Raw genomic sequence first — 26,216 nt, 5'->3', positions numbered from 1 at the left:
CAGAGGCGCTTGGGCGGCCAGAAGCCGCTCCCCCGTCCCAGCCTGGCGCCCCCGCCCCCAAAGCTGAACCGACCGCGCACCACGACGTCGGGGTCTGTTCACTCCCCCTCCCCTTCCCAGCAAAAAGTGCCTCGTCACCGCTTCTGCCCGCCCCCGCTGGGCCGGGAGATCCGTGGGGTTAGCTGAAAGATTTGGGTATGTGGGGCGGCGAGGCGCCTCCCGAGGCAAATCTTTCGGACGCAAAACTTAAGGGGATCTGAGGTCAGGGGTCACTGAAGGGAAGGGAGCCCACGCCTGGATGGACCGAGAGGAACCAGTGTCCGCGAGATTCACGTGCGTGTTTAGCCCAGGACGGACCAATGGGCGTGACGGGGCGGTGGCCACACAGAAGTGGGCGGGGTCACATTTGCGTATAGGCGGGGCCTGCTGCTCAAGGGGCGGGGTCTCTCTGCATATCCAGCAGGCGGCGGGCCAATGGGCGGGGCTAGGGCGGGGAGCCGAAGCGGGAGGGGCGCTCCTCCGCCGCTGGAACGGAATCCTCCAGGGAGCGGAGCAGGCTAGTGAGCGTGCATCCCGCACCAACCCCCGGCCCCCATCCCCGGCCCGCGTCAGACAGAACTGCCGCCGCCGCCGCTAGAGCAGCAGCAGCACTCGGGGATCCGGGCCCAGCCAGGGCCGCGGGAGGCGTGGGCGCCCAAGCCCTGGATGTCCCGCAGCGCGGCGGCCAGAGTGAGAAGGGCGGGAGAGGGGGGCTGGGGTGGGGGGCGGCGCCGCTGCTGATGTGGCTGAGGGTGGGAGGTGGCCGCGGCACCCGGATGGAGAGGGTGCCAAGGCTGGAGAGGGTGGTCCTGGTTGGGGGGTGGTCCAGGAATACGCTCCGCTCCAAGCCGAATCTTGGGAGACAGGGGTCTCGGGCACAGGCCCTCTCTTGCCCAGGTTCTGAAGATAGGGATCCCAGAAAGAGATCTCCCCCTCCAAAAAATCAAGGACAGGGGGACAGCTTCTAGGTACAACTTCCTAGGCAAGATTTTGGGGATGGGGTCTAAGACACAACCTCCGTAGGAAGCCAAGGCCTCTAGGAGGGGATTCCACACCAGACACAATCCTTACCCCTCCCTGCCTGAAGGGGTCTCTGAACACAACAACCCTCTAGGCAAGGTCTTGAGAATGGGGTCCCTGAGCACAGCTCCCCCACCGAGGCACGGCCTGGGGGGATTCCAAGCACAGTCTGTCCCCAGGCCTCAGAGGCATCCCGGGCAGAGCATCGCCCCCACACTTGGGCGCTGTCCCAGGAACATCCCTTTCTCAAAACAAGGTCTCTGTGCCTGGGACCCCATCCCCCTCAAGCCTGAATAAAATAATGGGAATTTCAGGCAACCCCCCCCCACACACACACAAAAAGGCTTGGTCAAGGGTCCCAGGGCACAGGTCTCCTGGGCCACCCTCTTTGTCCCGTGGGCTGCCCAGCTGTCTGGGAGGGGCCCGAACCGCAGACAATCCACCACCTCCCTCTTCAGTTCTGGCCCCCCAGGCTCCAGGATTCAGGCTGGGCCAGGGGGCGGCTCCCCAGGGACCTGATACAGCCCTGTCTGTCTGCAGTGTCTGCCGTGCCGGTGACGGCGGCTTTGTGTGTGGTACCTGGGGGGAAGGGGGGGAAGCTAGCGATGGGGAGGTGGCTAAGAGTGTGACCCTGTGTTTTTGTGACTGTGGCTGCCTGTGTGTGTCTGTGTGAGCTGCTGCTGGGGACTGTGAGGAATCGTGTGTGTGTGTGTGTGTTTCATGCTTGTGGTTGTGTCTGATAGTGCCTGTGATTGTATTTGTGTGTGACCCCAGCATTTGTGTGACTGTGTTTGTATGTATGACAGCTGCTTGCTCCATGTGCAGAACCCTGTACTTTTCAGTTTGTCTCTGTTTGTGTGCGTAGTTGTGACTCTGGTTGTATCTTTGATTACATCTTTTGTGACCCTCACATATGTACCTTGGTAACTCTAACTGGGTATGTGACAGTATATCCATTGAGTCTGGGGTTGGGCATGTGTATGGCTGACTGAAGATGTGGGTGGAGTTGTGACTGGAAGTGGAGTTGTGTCTATGACTCTGTGTCCATGTGCGACTGTTCTAATGATTCTAGTCTTTGTGGTTGTGTCTCTAGCTGATTTTATATGTGTGTCACCCATGTGTTTGTCACAAACACATGGGTGACACAACTCTGCCTGCAGTTTGGGGTGTATGACTGCCTTTGTATATGAAGTCACATGGTGCTTATGTGACAGGTTGTGTTCTGGCACTGTGACTTGTATATTTCTGTTCACAACCACATCCATGTATGTGATCGGGGTTGTATAAATGACTACATTTAGGTCTGTGTGTTGATACTGACTCTGCATTGGTAGTTGTGTATGTGTGATTTGGGTTATGTATTTGACTTAAGAGTCTGGAACCCTGACTATTAATAGTGAGTTATTTAATTGCATGTGACTCAACCTATAGGTGGGTCTGTATGTGCTGGCACCAGGGGATTGTGTGTGTTTGTGGGGGTGTGTGTATGAGACTGTGACTTCTATATTTGTGTGTGACCTGCATGTCTGTGACCCTGGGTGACTCTGCCTGCTTGTGTCTGTGTCATGGTCTGTAAGATTGTGAGTCTGTAGCAGTGTGGCTGTTTGGGGTGGGTGAGTGTGTGTCCCTGCAGGCATGCTAGGCTGCTTTGTTGAATTTGTGTGATTTGGTGACAGAGTGAATGTCTCCTGACAGCACACATGTCTCCATCCGGAACCATGTCTTCTGTGTAAATGTAGCTATAACTGCTCCATCTGGGTGTGTGAGATGGAAGTTGTGTGCTGATGTTTCTGTGTGTGAGATATGGTGTGTCTGTCCACATGGGGCTGTGATTGTACATGGTCCTATACTTGTCTGTGTGACTTACGTGTTTGCAGGAACAGACTGTTTGTTTTTCTGGGATGATGTGACATAGTACAGCTGGGAGTTGGATGGTGGATAACTGCAATAGATGTACCATGAGTGTGATACATGGCTGGGTAATGGGGACACTCCTGGGGTGGGATTTTGGATACATGACCATTTCTGAAATGCCTGTGACTGACTCTGAGCCACCAACTGTCTGGCTGTGTCTGAGTGGGGCTCGGGGAGATCTTTCTCTGGATGGTTGTATGCTTGTCTTGAGTTTGTGTGTCTGTTTCTCTCTAATGCATGGGCCATGGCCATCAGGGTCCCTGTTTGTGGTTGCGTATGGAGGACCATCCATAGAAGTGTGGCTGATACTGTGACCAAAGGTATGTCTCTGACTGGGATGTATGACTGTGTAACAGTGTGTGACTAAAAAGGTGTGTTGGTGTGACCGATACAGTTGGGGTTAGGTGTCCTTGTACAGCCATGTGCTGGTCAATGACTAGACACATGTGGCTGCAGCTGGGTGTGACCAAATGTGTGTCAGTATGTCTACATGCGTCCCTGACCGGATGTCAACAGGCAGCAGGGGAGCTGTGTGTGAACACTGTGTGTGCCCCGGTGCTAATAGGTGACCTCCAGTAGGGTGTGATTCTTCATGGGTGGGTCTGTGACATGAATATCTTGGATGGGTGCCTGAGGAAACAGCTCTCGTTGGGTGTGGTTGTTCACGGGCTGCTCTGGTGAGTGTGCCTGGACCCGGCTCTTTGTATGTGGCGGAGAAAAGAGAAGTGACCGAGCATCAGTTGCTGGTATGACCAGACATTTGTGGCGCTGCCGAAGCAGCCTGGCACTCTGTATGTGTGTGTGTGCCTCGTTGCTCAGTCATGTCCGACTCTTTGTGACCCCATGGACTGTAGCTGCCCTCCCAGTCTCCTCTGTCCATGGGATTTTCCTGGCAAGAATACTGGAGTGGGTTGCCATTTCCTTCTCCAGGGGATCTTCCTGACCCAGGGATTGAACCCACGTCTCCTGCATTGCAGGCAGATTCTTTACCCGCGGACAAATGGTCTGTAGCAGAGACTGTGTGTCTGTGAACATGGATATGTGGCCAGATACTTACAGTGGCTGTAACTGTCGATGTCTATCTGTGTGATCCCATGTGTGTAGCTGTGGTTGTGTCGGTATGTAACTAATTGTGCAAAGCTATAACCAGGTGCTGGAAACAACTGGAGACCAGAGTTGCATGTATACCTGTGACTATGTGTGTGAGCAGCCCTGGACATGTGTCTAGAGGGCAGGGCCACTCCCACTCCGCACCAGTCCCTTGGGTACGGACGGCTTTCTGAGGCCAGGACACACCCAACGGATGCCCCCAAACACACCTACTCATTCCTAGGTCCTTGCAACCAGGTGGCTGATTGCCTTAGTAACAGTTGCTATAGCAACCAGGACTCTCATCAGGGATCCTGAGATGAAGGGGGGTTGGCTGATATCCAAAGAAGGGGTGAGGTAGAGGACTGAGCCCCACCCCAAGCCAGCTTCTCAACTTTCCCTCCCTTCCTCGGGCAGGGCGGACCCAGGAGGCCTGAGCAGCATCTGCCCCCTGCCCCCTGTGGGGCCCTGGGGCCCCCTGAAATCTCCAGGACGGAGCCAGGTGAGTGGCCAACTGGGGACTGGGTGAAGGATGACTGAGGGGATGGGTCTGCCTAGCACAGCCAGAGGAAATATCCCTGCAGTCACACAGGCTTAATCACACTTATGAGTGGACATCATCGAATGACTTTTGTCACATTCAAGTGACCTCCTTCACAGACTCACCTACCTAGACTGTGTCTCACACACACACACACACATTCAGACACACAGCAACATCTCTGCACGCACTGGTGTAGGGTCACACAAACATGCAGACACAATCCTGAACAACATCCAGACTCCCTCCCAGGTGAGTGCTACAGACTTGGGACTCTCAAGAAATGTCCTCTTATCCAATTTCTCCAACAACACGCACAGACCCACACTTTACAGACCACAGCCACACTTTCACAAGCAGATCCAGCCTCAGAGACAGCACCCATGTGCTCGTGCCTTTATAAGAGCTACACTTGCACACACAGTCTCACAAATAATAGTCAGCACTGTTATAGATAGTAGCCACATTCTCACACCATCACACCTTCATAAATAACACTCATAATGTCAAAGACAACAGCCTTATGTCCTCACATACCCTCACAGACACATGGCTGCATACAGACACACTCCCAGAACAACACTCACAGACCCACACTCTCTGTAACAACATGTGATCTGACCCAGACACACTGTCACAAACAACAGCCATGGAAACACAGCCTCACCACCAACAGCTTCACTCTTAGACAGACATGGTGTTTTGAGTATCTCTCACAGACACACATTGTCATGGGCAACAGTCATCAAAGACAACAGCCACATCCTCACACAGACACACAGCATCAAAGATGACAGTCATAGACATGGCCTTTCAAAGAAAACAGCTTCATGCTCAAACACAGACCCATCCTCACAGGCAACATTCCCTGACACACACTTACTGCCACTCTCTTTAGCCATGAGCTTCAGGGACATTCAGACAACAACCACAATCTTGGCCACAGACATCCCCTCAGACAGCATTCACACACACACTCTCATAGACTCATAGACACAACCATTCTCAGACCTGCATCCTTCCACACAAGCTTCAGCTTACACACACTCACAGACAGTAGTCGTCTGAGCGGTTATATCTGCATCAGAGACCAGCCCATCCTCAACACTCTTCTGGCCTGGGCTCTGAATCTCAACCCCTGGACCTTCTGTGTCCCCCAACCCCCATTTGGACCCATGCAACTCTCAACTCTTGTGCCCTCTGACCACCTCTGACCTTTTACCCCTAAACCCCCTGACCTCAGGGCCCCTGACTGCTATGCCCTCTACCTCCCAGGTCCCCCACTGCCTTAACTTCCCATCACTTTGGATCATCATGCCTCTTGACTGTCACATCTCCAAGCTCCAGACCCCTAAAAGCTGTGATTCAGGACACCCCATCCCAGTACTCCACGCCCCTTAGCCCGATGCCTTTTTTTTGGCCTCACCACAGGGCATCTGGGATCTTGGTTCCCCGACCAGGGGGAACCTGTGCCCCCTGTACCCTCTACGTTGGAAGCACCCAGTCTTAACCACTCACCACTGGACAGTCAGGGAAGTCCCTAGCCCCATGTCTTTTGAATCCCTGCTGCCAATTCTCTCACTCCCCTGCCTTCCAGGTGCCCCCTTGCCAGGATCCCCTAACCGCTGCTGACCCATGTCCCCCAAATGTCAGATCCTCTGACCCAGTGACCCCCTAACCCTGTAACCCTACTGCCATGTTACCTGACCTGCGCGTTACAATCCCTGCGCGTGGTTTTCCCCTCCTTGAGCCCCATGCCTCTGACCCTCGCCCTTGACCTGCACCCCTGTTTTGTGTCAGCAGACGGGGTGGGCACCATGAACAAGCTAAGGCAGAGCCTGCGGCGGAGGAAGCCAGCCTACGTGCCTGAAGCGTCGCGCCCACACCAGTGGCAGGCGGACGAGGACGCGGTGCGCAAGGGCACGTGCAGCTTCCCGGTCAGGGTGAGTGGGCGGGGCTCGGCTGGGCGTGGCTGCAGCTGTATGCCCGCGGTTTGATGTGCGCATGCGTTCCAGTGCCCAGGGAGGTGACTGAGACAGCCTGTGTGGAAGAGATTTGACACCCGCAAAGAACTGTGGATCCTGCAACATTAGCGCCCCCCTCCCCCACCTGGGTCCTTCACAGTTGGGATTAAAACCAAAGATACATTCTCTTGTGCCAGGAAAATATTACCTGCAGTGTGTGTTGGGGGGCGCGTCCCGCCTGGAGTCACGCTGTTCTGTGGGAGCTCACAGTTTCCAGGGGGGGCACCAGAAGGTCACAAAGATTCTGTAGCATTTGCAAAGCCCTCTACTGTTAAGTGGGCTTCCCCGATACCTCAGTTGGCAAAGGATCCGCCTTCAATGCAGAAGCCCCCGGTTCGATTCCTGAGTTGGGAAGATCTGCTGGAGAAGGGATAGGCTACCCACTCCAGTATTCCTGGACATCCCTTATGGCTCAGCTGGTAAAGAATCCGCCTGCAATGCGGGAGACCTGGGTTCTATCCCTGGGTTGGGAAGATCCCCTGGAGAAGGGAAAAGCTTTCTACTCCAGTATTGTGGCCTGAGAATTCCATGGAGGGTATAGTCCATGGGGGTCACAAAGAGTCCGATACTACTGAGCGACTTTCACTTTCACTACTGTTAGGTACTTTCTGGTTTGGACCACCACGACCCTTTACAACAAACACTAAAATTTATAAGGGAGATGGCAAGATTCAGGTTCAAATCTCCACTCAGTCTCTTCCTGGTTAGGAGACAACAGATGCTGGTCACAGAATGGGGGGTCCCCCACCCCACACACACATACTCGCCTCTCCTCCCCACCCTGCCTTATTTTCCCTTCCCCTAGAAGTGGATCTTGTGTGAGGGGCTATTGAGAGGTGCAGGAAATGCTGGAGAGAATGAGGACTGGAAGGCGGCCAATAAAGGGTGTTTTACTAAACTACAGTTGTGAGCGACTGAGTTTGATGCCACTGGGGAACTCTGGGAAATGGAACCATCCCACCCGGGGGTGAGGGAGCTGGAGCATGTGTACCCCAGCTCCCATCAGCCATTGCATGAGGCCAGTCCTCAGGCGCAGAGGCAGACAGTGTCACTCAGAAGGACACCGAGATGTGTTAAGAAAGCCCAGGGATACAAGAAGAGAGGTGCACACGTAGAGAATGGACTTGTGGACATAGCGGGGGAAGGAGAAGGGACCAATTTGGGAGAGTAATATTGACATACGTATACTACCATGAATAAAATAGATAGCTATTGGGAAGCTACCGTATAACCCAGGGAGACCAGCTTGGTGCTCTGTGATGACCGAGAGGGGCGGAATGGGGGGTAGGGGGTGGGTGGGAGACTCAAGAGGGAGGGGATATATGTACAGCTGATATATGTTGTTGTACAGCAGAAACTAACACAACATTATAAAGCAATTATATTACACACACACACACACACACACACACAAGCCCAGGGATAGAGGCAGAGTGAGAATCACTAGTGCGAGCTGTGCTTCAGTTTTCTCACTTGTATATCTGGGAGGAGAATGGAGCTCCCCACCTTGTAGGTCTGAGATGCAGAGTAATGAGTTAATACACACGATGTGCTTAGGACATTGCCTGATAGGACATTGCAGCGCAGTGAACACTAGGAATCATTGACGACTGTGCTTATTTCGTGTCCTCCCTTCCCTTCCCCACCAAGTACCTGGGCCACGTGGAGGTGGAGGAGTCCCGGGGGATGCACGTGTGTGAAGATGCTGTGAAGAAGTTGAAGGCGGTGAGTGAGGGGCTGGAGCAGGGAGGGAGCAAGGTCAGAGCAGGAGAGGCAGCCCTGACCACGCCCTCTGTCTGCCTGCATTTCAGATGGGGCGGAAGTCCGTGAAGTCTGTCCTGTGGGTGTCAGCCGATGGGCTCCGGGTGGTGGATGACAAGACCAAGGTAGGAGACCTGTGGGCCTGGGAGTGGGCACCAGCGGGCCCCCCTCCCCTCAGCCTGCTCGAATGGGGCCATCTCACCCACCGCTGGGGTGTCCCTCCCTCGGAGACCTTCGAGATTCAGCTGTGTGCTCCTGTAATACATCGGCACACCTCACAGTCACAATTCAGGATTGAGTCCTGTGGCTCTCTGTGAACTGGCATGGACTGGGTGAGAGCACAGGCTCTAGAGCAGTTGCCTCAGCTGGTCTTCCAGCCCACCCACTTTCCAGCTGGGTGACCCTGGGCATGAAGGGAGCGCAGGGTAAGGTATAACCCTTGTCATGCCTCACTTGCCTCGTCTGCAAAAATGGGGATAAAAGTGGAGCCTACCATTCAACGAGAATGTATGTGCAAATAGTTTAAAACCATGCCCGGTATAGCAGAAGTGTTCCGATCAATAAATGTTAGCTGTTATGTGCTTGTTGTCCATCTGCCTGGCCAGATGGAAGCACCGTGGACCAGGACCTGGGTCTCTGCTTACCATTGAATTCCCTGCCCCTAGCCCAGAGACTGCCCGGGAAGCCAGCCAGCACGTGATGACAATTAGGTTAATGACTGAAAAAGATTCACCCCCTCCAGGAAGCTTTGCCGGACTCCCGTCCGGCTTGGGTCAGGCACCTCATCTTGCTCCCAAAAGCCCCTGCACTTGCCGAATCCAGCCCTGAGCCCTCTGCCTATCAAGAACAGCATGGCTGGGACTCTGGCCTGTCTCCCTTGGGTGATGAGTCTGACTCCCGCCCTAAACTTGGGAGCCCCATGTAAACAGGGCCCACAGCCGTTTCAACAAATGCAGGGTCCCCAAGCCATTTGGGACGGACACAGTGCAGACACGAAGGGAATACTGAATGAATACACAGGAGACAGTTCATATTCCTTTCCTGGCCTCCCTCCCAGGACCTGCTGGTGGACCAGACCATCGAAAAAGTCTCCTTCTGTGCTCCTGACCGCAACCTGGACAAGGCTTTCTCCTACATCTGCCGTGATGGGACCACCCGTCGCTGGATCTGCCACTGTTTCCTGGCGCTCAAGGATTCAGTGAGTACCACCGAAGCCCAAAGCCACCTGACTCTTTGACTCCCATGCCCTGGTATTCCCAACTTCAGCCCTCTGTGTGCTATCAGGCAAGTCACTCATTTTACCTCTCCTCTGTCCTCATCTGGAAAAGGGGGTGTGTTCACAGTCCCTGAGTGCGTGCGTGCTATGTCGCTTCAGTCGTGTCTGATTCTGTGCGACCCTATGGACTGTAAGCCCGCCAGGCTTCTCTGTCCATGGGATTCTCCAGGCAAAGTACTGGAGTGGGTTGCCATGCCCTCCTTCAGAGGATCTTCCTGACCCGGGGATCAAACCCACAGCTCTTATGCCGCCTTCATTGGCAGGCAGGTTCTTTACCACTAGTGCCACCTGGGAAACCCATTCACAGACCCTAACAGAGGATTGTTGTGAGACTTGACGGGTTTGATACAGAACAAATTTGGAACAGGAATTTGGAACAATACCTGGCATATAGGAAGCACTCAGAAAAACATTATTTATCATCATCCTCCTCATTGTCAATAATTATTCATGTTTCTCTAGCTTTTCTCATTTGAGGAGCATATACATACAGTAACATGTACAGATGACCCAGGCACAGCTCCATGAATTTTTACTTATTTTGAAATTTTACTTATTTATGTATTTTTGTCTGCACCACGGGGCATATGGGATCCTAGTTCCCCAACCAGGGATGGAACCTGTGCCCCCTGCAATGGGAGCATGGAGACTTAACCACTGAACCACCAGGGAAGTCCCAGAGTAATTAAAGTGTACGATTTAGTGACATGTATATTCACAATGCTGTTTACACAATTCCATCACCTCTATCTAGTTCCAGACATTTTATTACTTCTAGAAGACACCTCATACCCATTAAGAAGTCACTACCTGCTTACTATCTCTATGGAGTTGTCTATTGGAGACAGTGTGTACAAACTGAGTCATATAGTATATGATCTTTTATGACTGGCTTCTTTCACTTAGCATAATGTTTTTAAGATTCATTCTTGTTGTAACATGACTCAGTATTTCATTCCTTTTATTTTTTATTTTTATTTTTTTATTTCATTCCTTTTAATGGACAAATAATATTCCCTTGTATGGACATACCACATTTTACTTTATTTACCCATTGATGAACATTTGATTTGTTTCTACCTTTTGGCTATTATGACTCATGCTTCTATGGACATTGGTATACAAGTATTTGTTTGAATACCTGTTTTTAATTCTTCTGGGTATGTACTTAGGAGTGGAATTGCTGGGGCACATAGTAAATTTCATTGTTTTAAACTGGGGTGTGGTTGCTTTACAACGTTGTATTAGTTTCTGTTGTACAGTGAAGTGAATCAGCTATATGCATACATATATCCCCTCTCTCTGGGACCTGCCTCTAACCTCTCATCCATCTAGGTCACTGCAGAGCGCTGAGCTGGGCTCCCTATGCTATACGGCAAGTTCCCACTAGCTATCTGTTTTACACATAGCAGTGTGCATGTTTTGAGTAATTGCCACATTGTTTTCCTTGGTGGCAGCACCATTTTACATTCCTACTCACACTGTATGAGGGTTCCAAGTTCTCCATATCCTTGTCAACACTTTTTTTTATTATAGCCATCCTATAGCTGTGAGGGGTATCTCATTGTTCTATTTCCCTGATGACTAATGATGTTGGGCATCTTTTCATTGCTTATTGGCCAACTGTACATCTTTTTCAGAGAAATATCTATTCAAATCCTTTACCCATTTTTAATTGGGTTGTTTGACTTTTTACTGTTGTGAGAGCTCTTTATATATTCTGGATAACCAGGAACTTAGCAGTTGTGTGATTTGCAAAACTTTCCCCTCATTCTGTGGAGTGTCTTTTCACTTTCTTGATAGTGTCCCTTGATGTACAAATGTACACATTTTGATGAAGTTTAATCTCTCAATTTTTTTCTTTTGTTATTTCTGTTTTGGGTGTCATCTATCATATCTAAGAATTCATTGCCAAATCCAAGGTCATAGAGATTTACCAAATGTCTTATTCTAAGAGTTTTATAGTCTTCTTGTTCAGTCACTCAGTTGTGTCTGACTTTGCGACCCCATGGACTACAGCACGCAAGACTTCCCTGTCCTTCATCTCCTGGAGCTAGCTCAAACTCATGTTCATTGAGTTGGTGATGCCATCCAACCATCCAACCATTTATAGCCTTAGCTCTGATGTTTAGGTCTTTGATCCATTTTGAGTTAATTTTTATAAATGATGTGAGGTAGGAGTCAGCCTTCATTTATTTTTCATGTGAATATCCAGTTGTTCCAGGATCTGAGCTCTCAGTTTTCTGGTCTATATGTCTGTCCTTACACTAGTATCACACTGTTTTGCAGTGACTGCTTTAGCTTTGGGTAAGTTTTTAAGCCGGAAAGTGTGAGTTCTTCTACTTTATTCTTTTTCCAAATTGTTTTGGCTGTCGTGAGTCCCTTGCAATTCCATAAGAATTTCAGGATCAGCTTTTCCATCTGTGGAAGAGCCCATTGAGATTTTAAAAGGGATTGCATTCAATCTGCAGAATGCTTTGGAAAATATTGCCCTTTTAACAATATTAGTCTTCCAATCCACAAACAGAAGGATGCATTTCCATTTATTTAAATCTTCTTAAATTTTTTTCAACAATGTTGTGTAGTTTTCAATGTTTACATCTTTTATTTCCTTGGTTAAATTTATTCTTAACTATTTTATTATTCTAATGGCACTGTAAATGGAGTTGTCTTAATTTCATTTTTTAATTGTTTACTGCCTATGTATACAGATATAACTGATTTTTTCATGTGTTGACTTTGTATCCTACAACTGTGCTGAATTTGTTTATTTGCACTAACTGTGACTCCTTTATGATATTCTAAGTATATGATCATGCTCTCTGCAGACAGAAGTAATTTTACTTCTCTCTTTCCAACTTGGGATGCCTTTTATTTCTTTTCCTTGTCTAGTTACTCTAGATAGAACTTCCATTACAGTGTTGAATAGAAATGATGAAAATGGCATCCTCATCTTGTTCCTGATCTAGGGGAAAGCTTTGTCTTTTACCACTGAGGATAATGTTAAGTGTGTTTTTCATAAATGTCCTTTATAAGGTTGAAGAAATTCCCTTATATTCCAACTTTTGTCATATGCTTTTCCTGTGAGAATCAAGAGAGTCATGTGGGTTGTTTTTTTTTTTTTTTCTTTCATTCTATTAATGTGGTTGATTGATTTTCATATGTTAAACCAACCTTGCATTCTGGAATAACTCTCACTTGATCATGGTGCATAACCCTTTTAATGTGCTGTTGGATTCAGATTGCTGGCATTGGGTTGAGGATGTTTGTCCTCAAATTTAAGAGGCAACTGAGCATCTTGTTTCTGGGAGAAGGAAATGGCAACCCATTCCAGTATTCTTGCCTGGAGAATCCTGTGGACAGAGGAGCCTGGTGGGCTGCTGTCTGTGGGGTCGCACAGAGTTGGACACGACTGAAGTGACTTAGCAGCAGCTGCAGCAGAGCATCTTGTTTAGGGAACAGAAGTCAGACATACCTCATCATACCAAACTCTGCCATTCACTTGTTATAATGGGCAGGTTGACCGAACCTTAGTTTCTTCATCTGTACAATAGGTTCACAAGGTTGTCCACCTCCTGGCACTCTTGTGAGGATTCTGTAAAAAGATGCGAACCAGGGCTCAACCCAGGGCTACACAAGATTTTTGCTGACATATATGTGGGTTTCCCTGTGCTTGGCTTTGTGCCACATGCCCTGCATAGATTCATTCACCTTTCTTGCAACAACCCGACGAAGCGGGTGCTATTACAGCCCTCATTTTACAGATGCGGAGGCTTGGATACTGGAAGTGATTTTCCTGAGGTCACACAGCTGAGAAATGGGAATCCAGCATCAATCTCAGGCTCTCTGGCCTTTGTTGTTGTTGTTCAGTTGCTTAGTCATGTCCAATTCTTTGCAACCCCATCAACTGCAGCACACCAGGCTTCCCTGTCCTTCACTATCTCCTGGAGTTTGCTCAAACTCACGTCCATTTGAGTCAGTGACACTGTCTCTGGCTTTGGAGCCTCTCAAGTAGGCAAACTTGAAAGACTTGTACGGTCACCGGTCACTTGTACACCCCTCTACCCAGATCCAGCAATTAACATTTGTCTGGACTTATATCACTTACCTGGAGATCAGTCCTGGGTTTTCATTGGAAGGACTGATGTTGAAGCTGAAACTCCAGTACTTTGGCCACCTGATGTGAAGAGCTGACTCACTGGAAAAGACCCTGATGCTGGGAAAGATTGAGGACAGAAGGGGACGACAGAGGATGAGATGGTTGGATGGCATCATCCACTCAATGGACATGGGTTTGGGTGGACTCTGGGAGTTGGTGATGGACAGGGAGGCCTGGCGTGCTGCGGTTCATGGGATTGCAAAGAATCGGACACGACTGAGCGACTGAACTGAACTGAACTGATATCACTTAACTACACATCTTATTTTTTGATGCATTTCAAAGTTGCAGACATCAGAATACTTCCCCCAAACACTTCAGCTTGCATACCAGTAAGCAGAATTCGTATTTGTTTCCAGCTTTCTTTTTTGACTTCAAGTTGAGGCACATGGGATCTTAGTTCCCTGGCCAGGGTTTGAACCTATGCCTGCTGCAGTGGAAGCATGGAGTCCTAACCACTGGACCACCAGGGAAGTCCCTCCAGCTCGTCTTCTTTTGAAGTGAAATTCATGCTGCCAACAAACCTTAAGTATACTTTTGTCGAGTTTTGACAACTGTGTACACTGTATAACGAAACTGTGTAACATCAAGATCTAGAACATCGCCACCAACCCAGATTGGCCCCCTCGTGCTCCATCAGTACCCATCCCACTCTGTAAGAAACAACCACTGTTCTGATGGTTTTTCATCACAGGCTAGTTTTGCCCATTCTGTAAGTTCACAGAGAGTAATACAGCTCAACAGAGCCATACAGTTACTACGCTCTTGTCTGCGGCTTTTGTCCCTCCTCGTGCAGTTGTGCCCGGAGGCGCAAGAGAGGTGAAGGGACTCGGGGTCACCCAGCTGCTGGAACCCGGGGATCCCGGCGTCCGGTCTGCACCACACAGAGTCGCTAAGCCCAACTCCACCTCTTCCCTCAGGGCGAGAGGCTGAGCCACGCGGTGGGCTGTGCTTTTGCGGCCTGCCTGGAGCGGAAACAGCGGCGGGAGAAGGAATGCGGGGTCACGGCTGCCTTCGACGCCAGCCGCACCAGCTTCGCCCGCGAGGGCTCCTTCCGCCTGTCTGGGGGCGGGCGGCCGGCGGAGCGAGAGGCCCAGGACAAAAAGAAAGGTGGGTGCTGCCCGGCGGGCGGGGGGCGGGGCGTCGGGTGGGGCGGGGCGTCGGATGGGCCGGGGGTGTGGCTAAGGGATGGCCGGGGGTGTGGCTAAGGGATGGCCGGGGGGTCTGCCTAAGGGATCCGGTTTGGGTGAGGAGAGCAGGGTTGCAGGGGCTCTACAGTTTACAAAGCAGAGGAGAAAACATACACAAAACAAACCCCAAAACAAGCCACCCCAAAAAAGAAAAATAAAAACAAAGCAAGGCACCGACCACCAAGTCTGGTTACAGTTTCTGCAGCGTTCTTGGGTTTAAGGAGTCCTTTGGGCAATATTCTACCGGCCACAAACCCTGGCAAAGCTCACCGAGCGCTTTATTATCTGCTAACCCAGGGAGGTTCCCAGGCTTTTCAAACTGTGTATCCACCCTGTTAATGGGTTGTCGAAGTCAAATTGCTGGGTTGTGGTTGGCATTTTAAGAAATAAAATGGAAAACGACAGAAAAATATCGGCGTAGGGGAATGTAGTAAGGGTAAGTGTAGATGGACTTTTATGTCAGTGGGTCTATGTGCGTGGTGGGGGAGGGGGGCGGGTTGCCAGGTAAAAAGTATTTCTTATTGTGGATTGCTGTCATGAAAGTTGGAAAAATATCTGGCAGGCTCTAACATTCTAGGTCACAGGCAAACAGTTTGTAAGTTCTCAAACTGTGTTTTTTAAATATTTGAGTGTATTATGTGTTGGGTCAAAACATAATTTTTTATTTTTATTTTTTACTGTGGATTTTAGTTTTTAAATTTTTAGAAAACACTGCTTAGAATTACAAAGAATTTACCATTGGGATTCAGGATAAAGGAGACTGAAGAGATCTGACATATATTATTAATAAAAAATGCAATGTTCGATCGTGTATTGGATCCTGGATATTATATAAATGTGTGTATTCAATGTTCAATTCAATATATATATTTTGAATATATATATATGTTGAAATATATATTAATATCCATAGAGAATATGAGTAGAAAGAAGTTGGAATATGGACTCTAGGTTACCGAATGGTATCATATCCATGTTTAATTCCCGAAGTGAGAAATTATACTGTGATAAAATTCTTTACAAATTATCTATTTTACATATAGTAGAGTGTATCTGTTAGTCTCAAACTCCTAATTTATCCCGCCTCCCACTTCCCCTTTGGTAACTATAGGCTTGTTTTCTGTCTGTGAGTCTATTTCGATGTCTGTTTGTTTGTGTTTTTTCCTAATTTTACTTATTTATTTATATTTGGCTGTGCTGTCTTCTTTGTTACCTGGGCTTTTCTCTAGTTGCAGCAAGTGGGGGCTTCAGATTGTGGTGGCTTCTCTTGCTGCAGAGTGCAGGCTCTAAAGCTTGAGGGCTTCAGTATTTGGAGCAAGAGGGCTCAGTAGTTTCTGCTCCTGGGGTCTAGAACACAGGCTCAACAGTTGTGGCACATGGACTTAGCTGCTCTGTGGCATGTGGGATCTTCCCAGATCAGGGATGGAAACTCTGTCTCCCGCATTGGCAGGCAGATTCACTGAGCCACAGGGGAAGTCCTAGTTCTGTTTTGTAAATAAGTTCATTTGTATCATTTTTTTAGATCCCACATATAAGTGACATCTTTAATATTTGTCTTTCTCTGTCTGACTTGCCTCACTTAATATGATCATCTCTAAGGCCATTCATGTTGCTATAAATGGCATTATTTCATTCCTTTTTATGGCCGAGTAATATTCCATTATATATATATATATATATACATACATACACCACATATTCTTTATCCATTCATCTGTCAATGGACAGATGGTTGTTTCCATGTCTTGGCTGTTGTGTGCAACTTAAATGTTACAGAAAGACAATTATGGAAGGAGAGACAGATCAAATACTGTAACAAGTTAATGCTGGGGAACATTGGTTAAGAGAACCTGTGTTCTCTGTGTTCCATTTTTACATCTTTTCTGTAAGCTTAAAACATTTCTAGCTAAAAAGTTTAGAAAAAGTTAGGAAAACAAGTTTTTATCACTTGCTATAATATTCAGGTTTACAACATCTGTTTTTCTTGGTAAATTATGGGACTGCTTACAAACCTCTTGACAAATTTAAAGATTTCTTCACAGCTTACAAAATATTTTCTGTTTACATCACCTATCAGAATTTGTAAAGAACTTTATCAGTGGCAAAACAGATTACAAAGTATAGTTAACAGAGGGCCTGAATATAGATATTTTATTGTTTACAAAAGAACACACGGGGTGGGTAAGTTTACTACTTATATAGGATATTAAATTTACCAAGAATATCATGTGCTTTAGAGTTTGCAATGGATTTTGCTGTTACCATCCAAAGGATACTATAATTTCCAGGTAGAAAGCATTTTATAGAGTTTGCACCGCAGAAATGAGAGTTTACAAAGTGTGGTATATGATTTGCTGAACACATCACCATATTTTGCCCAATGATGCACTGATTCACAGTCTGGAGGCACTGCAGATCTACAAAAGAGCTCTCTTCAGTTTAGGAGATAGGGAACAGTGCCCTTTCCACAAAGTTGTTTACCAAGCTTTTGTGGGATTCCAGAGCAATTGAACATTGACTGTCTCAACTGAGGCTCTCAGGAGGCCTGGGGAGGCAGCAGGGAGATATTTACTCCAGGTTCAGTTGGGGAACCTGCAGCCCAGGGATAGGAGACTTTCTGAGGCCCCAGGTGGTGGGGGCAGAAGTGGTTTAGTGGTTCTAACGCATCCCAGCCTGGTTCCACTGCCCCAAGTCTGACCTGGGGGAGGGCCTCATCGCCCCCTCGTGGACGATGGGAGAAGCGCTGGGCGGCCTCCCTGCCTTCCTTGTGCTTAGTCACTTCAGTCGTGTTGACTGCGACCCCATGGACGGTGGCCCTGATGCTGGGGTTCCAGCGCTGGGGAACGACGAGCTGATCTGCACGCACAGGGCACTGATGCTGTCGCTGTCGCTGGCACCAGGCGGCTCCATCCCAGGCTCTGGGAAGTCAGGGAACAGGCCCAGGCTCTGCCCTTGACCCTCACAAGGTGTGTGGGTCACTCTGCAGTAACGATATGGCCATGGCTGCAAAAATAACTGTGCGTGTGTGTGTGTCACACCTGAGTGGTACAAGAGCCAAGCAGTGTGTGACTTGGACCTCCGTGCACAACTGCACGATGGGGGATAAAACCCACAGGCAAGAGCATAATACCCTATGGCTCTGTTGAACTGTATACTCTGTGGGAACTTACAGAATGGGCAAAAGTAGTCTGTGATGAAAAAATACCAGAACGGTGGTTGTTTCTTAGGGAGAGGGGACTGACTGAGCATGAGGGGATGGTCTGGGTTGGTGGCAATGTTCTAGATCTTGATGTTACACAGTTTCGTTACACAGTGTATACAGTTGTCAAAACTCGACAAATGTAAACTTAAGGTTTGTAGCCAGCATGGGGCTCCTCTGTCTGTGGAATTCTCCAGGAGTGGGTTGTCATGCCCTCTTCCAGGGGATCTTCCAACCCAGGGATCAAACCCGCGACTCATATCTCCTGCATTGGCAGGCAGGTTTTTTACCACTAGTGCTGCCTGGGAAGCCCCTGAGTTTAACCTCACTAGCACTCATCTTCCCTGGTCCTCAGACAGTAAAGAATCTGCCTACAATGCGGGAGACCTAGGTTCAATTCCTGGGTCTGGAAGATCCCCTGGAGGAGGGCATGGCAACCCACTCCAGTGTTCTTACCTGGAGAATCTCCATGGACAGAGGAGCCTGGCAGGCTACAGTCCGTGGGGTCACAAAGAGTCAGACATAACAGTGACTAAGCACACACACATAGCACTCAGGCTGTGGCTCAGGTGGGGCCACGTGGGAGGGTGGTTGTGTGTTTGTGTATAGGCAGCCATTTTGTGCTGAGTGGGGAGACTGGGTACCCACAGAGGACAAAGAGCAGCCCCAGAGAGGAGCGATCCCAAGCTGAGGGATTGAAACAATCTGGAAAACTCCTCAGAGGAAATGTGCCAAGCTGGGTCTAGAACAATGGGTAGCAACTGAAGGAATGGAGGAGGTACTTGAGGCGGGAAGAATGGTGGGAGGCAGACAAAGAACAGAGCAGATGGAATGACGGAGGATGACAGCATCACATGGAGAGATGGAGCAGGCCAGAGGAAGAGGCAGTTTAGCAGAGTTGTTTGGAGCTCAGATTGTGGAATCAGCCTGCCCCTTCCTTCTCAGTGTAGCTCAGGCAAGTCTCTTGCCATTGCTGGTCCTCAGTTACCACGTCTGTAAAATGGGGTAAAATAGTTTCAACCTCTTTGGGTGGTGGTGAGGATTGAATGAGTTCATCCTTTCAAGGTACTTGGAACAGTGCCTGATACATTGGTCATGCACCAAAGAAGTGTTTGTTAAATTGATTAGAAAGGGAGACAGGAGATCTCAGAGGGAGAAATAGCAGAAGCAGCAGAGGAAGATGGATGGAGGACAGAAAGCTTGAGACACACAGCAGGTCAGGTTGGGTGATGACTCCCCATGGGCCTCCTGGGGAAAGTGGTCTTGGCTTGAGTGGGGACGAGGGACATTTCAGGGCTCTGACAAGCTTGTCTTAAGGCCAGAGCACATGGGGTGAGGAAGGCAGCATTGGAAAACAATCAAGGGGACTGAGGAGAGGCCCCCATGCCTAGGGGAAGTATCTAACCATCTCTCTCTCCCCCATGTCTCTAGCAGAAGCAGCAGCTGCCCCAACCGCGGCTCCTGGCCCTGCCCAGCCTGGGCACGTGTCCCCAACACCGGCCACCACATCGCCTGGTGAGAAGGGTGAAGCAGGCACCCCAGTGGCTGCAGGCACCTCTGCAGCTGCCATCCCCCGGCGCCACGCCCCCCTGGAGCAGCTGGTTCGCCAGGGTTCCTTCCGTGGGTTCCCAGCACTCAGCCAGAAGAACTCGCCTTTCAAACGGCAGCTGAGCCTACGGCTGAATGAGCTGCCATCCACGCTGCAGCGCCGCACTGACTTCCAGGTGAAGGGCACAGGTGAGCCCAGGACTCAGCAAGAAGGAACATTGGGATCAATGCCCCTGACTGTTCTGAGCAAGAGATAGGGAAGAGGTGGTACACATCATGATTGATTAGCACAGTCTGCCACAGGCAAAGGAAAGGTGGAACGCATCGTGATCAATTAGCAATGTCTGCCATCAATCTGGGCGAGGAGAGAGGTTGTGTAAGCTGTGATCCATTAGCAATGTCTGCTCCGGGTAAGGGATCGCACAAAGGTGGCTCAAGTGATGATCAATTAGTACTGTCTGCTGTAGTTAGGGACAGGAGAGAGGTGGCGTACATCATGATTGACAAGCAAAACTCCCGTGGGCAGGGCAGAGGAGAGCAGCTGGGCCCGGATGCCATGCTGTTGCTCAGGAGGAGACTGAAGCACCATAGGCTAATGCTCCCTTCCAAGCTTTTGACCAGTAGAGCCATGAGATACAGGTGAAGGATACAGGTCCAGAGCAATGTCTGTTTAGGGCAGGGAGAACTGAGTGATGATGGACATTACGGTCTCCTTACAGTGTCTGGCATGAACAAGAAAAGAGAGTAAGGTGGCACACCACGTGATTAATTACCAAAATTTGCTGTGGGTAAGCAAGAAGAGAGAGCAGGAGTACTACATTTTGCTCAAGAGATGACTCCCAGAATTTGGCTTATGGAAGCAGGAGACGAAGGGCACAAGTAGTCTGGGGATAATGGAATCAGGGAGCACGGTGACAGATTCGCCATGTTGCTTGTGGATAAAGGACTGTGGGAGGCAGCACCCATGTATTGATTAGACATGCCTTCCTAGGAGAGTGACAAGGCAAAAGGAAGTATGTCACCATTGATTAGCAATGTCTGCCACGCTGGTGATAGAAGAGAGCCAGTAAAAATGCCCTTTTGTGTTGGAGGAAAGATGGCATTACCAGTCCTTTCTTCCAGCATTTGGCCAGTAGAGCCACGAGGTCTGGCCGGGTGAGGGGTAAAGTGAGCAAAGAGTTTCACGGGAGAAAAGCATCGTGTTTGATTACTAACGTCTGCCGTGAACCAGGAAGGGGAGAGACATGGCATATGTCATGATTTAAAAACAACGTCTGCCATGGGGAAGAGAGAAGAGAGGCGGCGTGGAACTATGTTTTGCCCGAGGGAGACAGGCAGGAGGGCTGCCTTTCCTCCCAGCTGTCAGTGAAGTCATGCGGTCTGGCTCGCTCTCCTGTTCCCAAATGCCAGATCTGTGACACCTCCCCCTTATGCCCCGGGGATTGGTGTGGGAGGTGTTGATCTGTATCCAGGAGGCTGGGCTAGTCCAAAAGGTGACTGCAGAGCAGGTGCCAACGCTTGTTGGGAATGACGCATGCTCACTCCATATCCTGCAGCTCACTCCCGTGTCCTGCACACACCCTCGCATTTGCTGTCCTCATTAAGCAGCCTGCCAGTAAGCACACCCCCAGGGCTCTCACATCTGCTCTCTGAGGGGGCAAACACCCCAGACTTTATGTGGAGGCCTCGCGCGCCTGTAGCCACTTGCTTGGATGTGACTTGCCACCCAGAAATTTCATAGACTCACACAGATGTCCCAGTCTGCTGTGGGTGTCACGGTCGGAAGTCACACAGTGAGAGAGAGGAGCAACCGAAAATCACATACACACACAGAAGTTGCAGAACCAGGTGTGACCATTACACACACTTAGAAAACACATACCCAATACAAACTATTATATATAAAATAGGTAACCAAGGCCCTACTGCATAGCACAGGGAACTATTAATATATTCAATATCCGGTAATAAACCATAATGGAAAAGAATATGAAAGCGAATACACACACACACATATATATGTACAGATGTATGTATAACTGAATCACTTTGCTGTCACATACTCCTGGCTCTTGTACCACTCAGGTGTGACACACACACGCATGTAGTTATTTTTGTGGCCATGGCCACTTAGTTACAGCAGAGTAAATCCACCGATGCACACACCTTGTGAGGGCCACCCACAGGGCTGGGGTCAAGGGCAGAGCCTGGGCCTGTTCGCTGACCTCCACCCTTTCCTGACTTCCCAGTGCCTGAGATGGAGCCACCTGGTGCCGGCGACAGCGACAGCATCAGTGCCCTGTGCACGCAGATCAGCTCATCGTTCGCCAGTGCTGGAGCCCCAGCATCAGGGCCACCGCCAGCCTCGACAGGTAAATTCTGCCCTTCTCCTGAGGTGCCCTTCTCCCTGCAGTGCTGCTCCTGCATCCCCCCCTGCTCCTTTCAGGCCCACTGCAGAGACTCTGGGAATCTTGGAATCCCACAAGCTTGGATGGAACTCTGGGTCATCTAAGAGCTGTGAGATTACCACAGAAACATGGATCATTCAATATCATCCTAAAATCGTGGAATCAATCACTGTAGAACCATGGAATCATCTTAGAACCATGGATCATTTAAGAGCTATGAATCATCGTAGAATCATGGAATCTACCACTTTAGAACCATGCACCATCTTAGAACCACAAGGTCATCTCAGGGGCATGAATTCATCCTAGAACCATGAAATAACATAAGAATTATGGGATTAGAGCTTTAGAAGCGTGGGATCAATGTTTCAACCTTCCTGTCTTAGAACTGTAATCTAGACACCTACAGTCTTTGAATCACAAGATATTAGAGCCTAATAGATTTGGAGCCACAAAACCTTGGAATCTCACAGCCTTGAAAGCCAGCTCTCTGAGAAAATAATGCCTCGCAATCTCCCTCAAGCCACATGCTTATTCCAGAACTGGGGAAGCACCTTGGAATTCCAAACAATGTAAATCTCTAGAATCTTCAAAAACACAAACTTAAAACTACTGAAACTTACCCACCATGTTAGGATAGTACATTCTGAGAAAGAGTCATGCGATCTTAGAATCTTAGCCTTCTAAAACAATACTGTCAAAATATTAGAGCCAAGGGTAATATTGGAAAGTATTTAATAACAGATTTGTTACTGACCAACCAGAAGGGAAGCCAGCCTGTGTGATTGTCACCATTGCCTATATTTTTCCATCTCAGGACCTTAGAATCTCAGAACTGAATTTTCTGAGCGCTGTATGACCTTATGTGGTTCAGGAGGGGTCAAGTCATTTGTCCAAAGTCCGTGAGGTTAATGAGGGGCCAGGCTAGAGGCAAGGCAAGCAGCCTGGTGCAGAGTCTGGTCAACAACCTGGGGTTCTGTCTGCTGCAGCCCACGCCCGCTAACTGCCCCTCTTCTCTCTCCAGGGACTTCTGCCTGGGGTGAGCCCTCCGTGCCCCCTGCAGCTGCCTTCCAGCCTGGACACAAGCGGACCCCTTCGGAGGCTGAGAGGTGGCTGGAGGAAGTGTCTCAAGTGGCAAAGGCGCAGCAGCAGCAGCAGCAGCAGCAGCAGCAGCAGCAGCAGCAGCAGGCGGCCCCTGTGCCCACTGTGCACCCCGGCCTGCAGCCCTTCCCTGCCCCCGTGGGGCCATTCGACGCCACACCTGCCCAGGTGGCCGTGTTCCTGCCGGCCCCGCACATGCAGCCCCCTTTTGTGCCCGCCTACCCAGGCTTGGGCTACCCGCCCATGCCCCGTGTGCCCGTGGTGGGCATCACCCCCTCACAGATGGTGGCCAACGCCTTCTGCTCAGCCGCTCAGCTCCAGCCCCAGCCCGCCACCCTGCTCGGGAAAGCTGGGGCCTTCCCACCCCCTGCCACCCCCAGCGCCCCTGGGGGCCAGGCCCGTCCACGGCCCAATGGGGCGCCCTGGCCCCCAGAGCCAGCACCGGCCCCGGCCCCTGAGTTGGACCCCTTTGAGGCCCAGTGGGCAGCGTTAGAAGGCAAACCTGCTGTGGAGAAGCCTTCCAACCCCTTCTCGGGCGACCTGCAGAAGACCTTTGAGATTGAACTGTAGCCCGAGCCGCCCTGCCCACCCCCTCATCTCCAGGAACCTCTCCCCTAGTCCTGCTCCCTCCCATGGCCCCTCTAACCCCTTCTCTCGACCACCTCCCACAACCACTACGGAACTGACATTGTGATGCCCAGGTTGCAACGGGATGGAATTCAGGGACGGACCCAGCCTGGCTAAGGGACCCATTTCTCTGCCAGACTTAGGCTGACACAACCTCCTCTCCCCTCACTCCAGACACAGGGGGATGGCCACAGTCCCACTGAACGCCTTGGTTCGAGCTACATTTCCCTGTTTCTGTTGTTGACCTTCTCTACCTTCCAGTGTTGGGTGGGATGGAGGTGGGATACCCACCTCGGGGCCCTCCCGGGCCCCACACGAGTGCCCACACCCAGGTCTGATCATCCCACCCCGGTACACAGCACAAGCGAAGGGCTCCCTTCTGCCCACCCTCTGCGTTCACTGCCAATGCTGTGCTCACCCCCCACCCCTCCCCTCCCCTCGGGGCCCACCTCTTCTTTGGACCAAGGTCTCAAGGGGATAGGGGGCCAAGTCGGGGGGGCCAGGAGGTGGGGTAGGGGGAAGGGGAAAGGGAAGAAGAAGAAGCTCAGTTACCTCACGTCGGTGCCCGCTGGGGAGGGGTTCCAGGAAGAAGGAAGGGGTGCCTGGCGGGTACTTTTCTATCTTTTATTTCCAGATTTTTTTGTATCTAAACTTGCAGATTTGTATTATACAAGGACAACCAATAAAGGAAGAATATAATGGTGCCCCTCGAGAAAGCAGGGTGTGTATCCAGGGGAGACGGTGTGGAGACCGAGCCTTTCCTCCCAGTCATCTAAAACCAAAGGGAGTAAAAAGGATCTCCCTGTGTACTAACCTCTGAGTCATAGCATGGTGGCAGGTAACCTAGGACTCAGGAAGTGGATATTAGTGGGCACCCCAAATTAATCACCCCATTTCTAATTCTTACAGATTTTGAACCAAGGAATTATGTATATATATATATGTGTGTGTGTGTGTGTGTGTGTGTGTATAATCTGCTGCTAATAAGTTTAGTATTAATATTTTAAATAATTAGGTTTGGAATAGCACAACTTTGAGCTGACTTCTTGTTCCACCAATTGCATTTTCCGTAACAGGCCAAAGTGTCATTTGACATGGCAGCACGTTTTTAAGTTTCTCTGTTGTTTCCTGGGTTCCTTGATAACAATCTACAAAGTCATACATTTAAAAATACACACTATATAGATGACATGTTTAATCCTTTATAGCTCTTTAAAATGAGGAGGCTGGTCTCAAGAAACCCAACCCCATATCCCCATTTGATAAATCAGGAAATTGAGTCACTTACCCAAGGTCACACATCTGACTAGTGGGGAGCTGGGATTCAAGTCCAGCTTCTGGTTGACCTCAAGGCCAGTCATTCAACCACCAGGCTGTGAGGGGAGAAGCCTAGGATCTGCCCTCAAGGGTTTACATTACAGCCCATCAACCAGCTGGATCCTGGACTAGGGGACCTGTGACAGATGGTCTTCCTGGGCACCAAAGAGGGTTCCTAGGGAGCAAGCAAAGGACTCTGCTTGGAAGGAGCTGTGCTTCAAGCCTTTGTAAATGCCATTTCTTCTGCCTGCAATATCCTTTCCTGACACTGCACCTTCTCCAGGAAGAATGCTACTCATTCCTTTTAAAAACTTTTTTGTACTGCAGCTTGCTTTATTTTGGGGCTTCCCTGGTGGATCAGACAGTAAAGAATCTGCCTGTAATACAAGAAACCTGGGTTCAACCCTTGGGTCTGGAAGACTTCCTGGAGAAGGGAATGGCCACCCACTCCAATATCCTTGCCTGGGAAATCCCACGGACAGAGGAGCCTGGCGGGCTACAGTCCATGGGGTCACAAAGAGTCGGACACGACTGAGTGACTAACACTTGCTTTATTTTCCCCTAATAATAAAATGTCCTGGATATGCCATTTCACATCGATGAATCAGATATAGATCCTTGTCAGCTCTCGGTTAACAGTTCACAGGACGCTACTCATTCTTCAGGCCTCAGTTCAAAGATCTCCGTTTTTGTAGAGGTGGAGCCTCTTCAAGACCCCGCCCCCATCCAATCCTTCCAAAACTCTATCACCCTCCAGGGCAAGTCTGGAGCGCTCAGTCTCCAGTTGGGTCCTCCAGGGCCCTGAGCGTCTCCCCTCCTGGCCCTAACTCCTCTCTGTTTCTCCCAGACCAGGCCCGACCCGCTCTGCGCTGTCACTATCTGATCTCCCACTGGACTATGGGTGAGGGATGGGTCTGGGGCTGTTTTGGTGATTTTGACGTCCGGGCACAAGGCCAGGCCCAGAAGAGGCCATTTCAGCAATTCACCTCTACAAACCACGGGC

General features: G+C 49.8%; 1 protein-coding gene across 3 annotated transcripts; it reads left to right on the top strand.

The window, feature by feature from the left end:
- The first annotated feature begins 196 nt into the window (after positions 1 to 196).
- On the top strand, positions 197 to 24,600 carry NUMBL (NUMB like endocytic adaptor protein). 3 transcript variants are annotated; one of them, XM_065926136.1, is made up of 10 exons: positions 197 to 333; positions 4,480 to 4,564; positions 6,407 to 6,546; positions 8,278 to 8,352; positions 8,439 to 8,513; positions 9,446 to 9,586; positions 14,744 to 14,933; positions 19,644 to 19,949; positions 22,010 to 22,132; positions 23,193 to 24,600. In XM_065926136.1, exons 3-10 carry the CDS (start codon positions 6,421 to 6,423, stop codon positions 23,837 to 23,839), a joined length of 1,683 nt encoding a protein of 560 aa, XP_065782208.1. In that variant the 5' UTR covers positions 197 to 333; positions 4,480 to 4,564; positions 6,407 to 6,420; the 3' UTR covers positions 23,840 to 24,600. The 3 variants fall into 3 exon arrangements, with proteins under 3 accessions (XP_065782208.1, XP_065782206.1, XP_065782205.1); XM_065926134.1 differs by lacking the exon at positions 197 to 333 and adding an exon at positions 536 to 729 and having other exon boundaries at positions 19,647 to 19,949; XM_065926133.1 differs by lacking the exon at positions 197 to 333 and adding an exon at positions 536 to 729.
- The last annotated feature ends 1,616 nt before the right edge of the window (positions 24,601 to 26,216 follow it).

This window comes from Muntiacus reevesi, chromosome 2, assembly GCF_963930625.1.
Source record: "Muntiacus reevesi chromosome 2, mMunRee1.1, whole genome shotgun sequence".
Classification (NCBI taxonomy): domain Eukaryota; kingdom Metazoa; phylum Chordata; class Mammalia; order Artiodactyla; family Cervidae; genus Muntiacus; species Muntiacus reevesi.
Note: the sequence above shows the minus strand (reverse complement) of the source record. Positions and strands in the feature narration are given on the sequence as shown.

What these genes read in the sequence shown, in the direction of transcription:
- NUMBL (XM_065926133.1), top strand. Translation starts at nt 706, where the DNA reads ATGTCCCGCAGCGCGGCGGCCAGA. An exon ending in CTGTGAAGAAGTTGAAGGCG is followed by an intron (nt 8,353 to 8,438) that starts GTGAGTGAGGGG and finishes CCTGCATTTCAG; the next exon opens with ATGGGGCGGAAGTCCGTGAA. An exon ending in CTTCCAGGTGAAGGGCACAG is followed by an intron (nt 19,950 to 22,009) that starts GTGAGCCCAGGA and finishes CTGACTTCCCAG; the next exon opens with TGCCTGAGATGGAGCCACCT.